The sequence below is a fragment of the Phymastichus coffea genome, unplaced genomic scaffold (genome assembly GCF_024137745.1).
Source record: "Phymastichus coffea isolate CEN01 unplaced genomic scaffold, Cenicafe_Pcof_1.1 PCOF00179, whole genome shotgun sequence".
Lineage (NCBI taxonomy): Eukaryota > Metazoa > Arthropoda > Insecta > Hymenoptera > Eulophidae > Phymastichus > Phymastichus coffea.
In genome coordinates this window covers 46,193-48,125 of record NW_026706990.1, presented here as the reverse complement: position 1 = coordinate 48,125, position 1,933 = coordinate 46,193, and the positions used below count along the sequence as shown (strand labels likewise).

At 29.6% G+C, this 1,933-nt stretch overlaps 1 protein-coding gene across 1 annotated transcript; it reads left to right on the top strand.

The window, feature by feature from the left end:
* The first annotated feature begins 365 nt into the window (after nt 1–365).
* Nucleotides 366–1,933, top strand: LOC131673472 (general odorant-binding protein 19a-like). The gene is made up of 5 exons (XM_058951492.1): nt 366–509; nt 1,170–1,248; nt 1,335–1,423; nt 1,495–1,609; nt 1,683–1,933. Exons 1-5 carry the CDS (start codon nt 444–446, stop codon nt 1,766–1,768), a joined length of 435 nt encoding a protein of 144 aa, XP_058807475.1. The 5' UTR covers nt 366–443; the 3' UTR covers nt 1,769–1,933.

Here is a 1,933-nt window from a genome sequence, read left to right as displayed (position 1 = left end):
GTTACTATAAACATTTTCTTCCAAAGATGTCTTGATTTTAAAAAATGACAATATATACTCGTTATCCATTTAAATTAATTTAAAAGACCAATGATACTTTATGATTCTTGTGTAGCAAATTAAAACTATGTACGCTTATATAGAATTTCAGCAACAAGTTAACATTTTTTAATGTTAGGTAAACGACCTTATACTCAGTTTCACGTAACAATAACTCGCAGTTCCGTACTGACCAACGTAACGATGAAATCATAAGTTAGCGCTTTAATATTCAGTGATTTTATCCTAAGCATGCAGAAATTACACATGTTTTAAACTATGCCAGAGACAACCTTCATTAAAGTTACATATTGTCTATAAAAAAGGCCTGACTTGCAACCGCGTATTTTCATTTGACTGTGTGCCGACCAACAGTTTTCACGGATTACAGAAAAGTATCCAATATGAAATGTTACACAACAATCTGTATACTGATATTAAGCTTACACATGATTGATGAAGCCTGCGCAGTAAGTATATAAGAATACGTGCACATTGTACATTGCAATCATCGATTGAACAAAATCACGATAATTATTATATAAAAGTGATTTTTATTAATATAAATCAATTCAGCGCATGAGCAAAACATCTCTATGCGTGTCTTACAATGCAGCGTCAAACATACCAAGCTCATTGTAAATTATTTGTATCATTGCAAATTTTTTATTAACATAACAAATGAGACAATCTATTTTCGAAAATTATTTATGCTTAAACAACTTTATATAGTTAATGAACTTATGTAAAAACTAATTTGGATATGGATAATCTATACGAAGTCGAATTAACTTGCTACACATAACAAATTTTCATGATTTATTATTAATCCTATTATTCTTTTAATAGATTATCGTTAAATTTTCCTAGTTTATTTTTTTTCGAGATAGAACCTTCTATATTTTATATTAATTATTTTAACTTTACAGAAATTTTATTACTTTTTAAGTAATGTATCACATAAAAAATTGATTTACTGCATTTCATGACATGGTTAATTTATTGGTAAATTTTCCGAAATGTATGGATCCTTGAAAATTCGTGTTATATCGGAATTTATTATATCAGCTAACTGCAACATCTGCATATAGTTTATCTTGCAATTCAAAAGATTACTTCTCTCAAACTAGGGTGCTACCAGAGAACAAATGGAAAAAATAGCTGAGGGTTTTCGAAAAACATGCATTGGCAAAACAGGAGCAGATTTAAGTGAGCATTCAGTATAATGTACAAACAAGTATTGTAATTAACATTTATTAGATATAATATATTCTTGGTAATATATTCATTTATAGGTATCGTATCAGAGATAAGAAATGGAAATTTCATCGAGAATCCGCAAGCTAAATGTTACACCAAATGTATTATGGGACTTATGAAAACTGTGAGAAATCTTTTTGTATTACTTTTAAGAAATAGTGAATAAGCATTTGAATCGTTTTTCTTTTTTTGTAGCTTACAAAACAAGGTCAAATAGATGTAGAAGTAATGATAAGACAAATAAATGTGATGGCAAGTGCGGATATTGCGCCAGCTTTGACAGATGGTGTGAAAACATGTTATAATGAAGGTAAGCACTGAATCAAGTCAAATTAATGTTTCCGAAACGTTATTATCCATATGAAACATATATGTGATTCCAGTAAGTGCCGACGAACCTTGCGAGCTTGCTTGGCGTTTCACCAAATGCCTTCATAGTCAAAATCCAGCTCTCTTCTTTTTCCCTTGAAAATGCCATAGTGAGGAGTATTAACATGATGTAGCTTCGTAACGATACTCATACTATTTCAGCGACATTTGTGAACTAAGCTCGATAATGTCAGGTTTTTTTTTATTAATGAAGATCAAAATGTTACAAAATAAAAAATATATTTTCGAAAATTAAGCTGTCAAA

Bases quoted from the DNA above. Each gene is read 5' to 3' on its own strand.
- LOC131673472 (XM_058951492.1), top strand. From the start codon at position 444: ATGAAATGTTACACAACAATCTGTATACTGATATTAAGCTTACACATG. The intron at 1,249-1,334 runs GTGAGCATTCAG...ATTCATTTATAG, and splicing joins CAAAACAGGAGCAGATTTAA to GTATCGTATCAGAGATAAGA. The intron at 1,424-1,494 runs GTGAGAAATCTT...CTTTTTTTGTAG, and splicing joins TTATGGGACTTATGAAAACT to CTTACAAAACAAGGTCAAAT.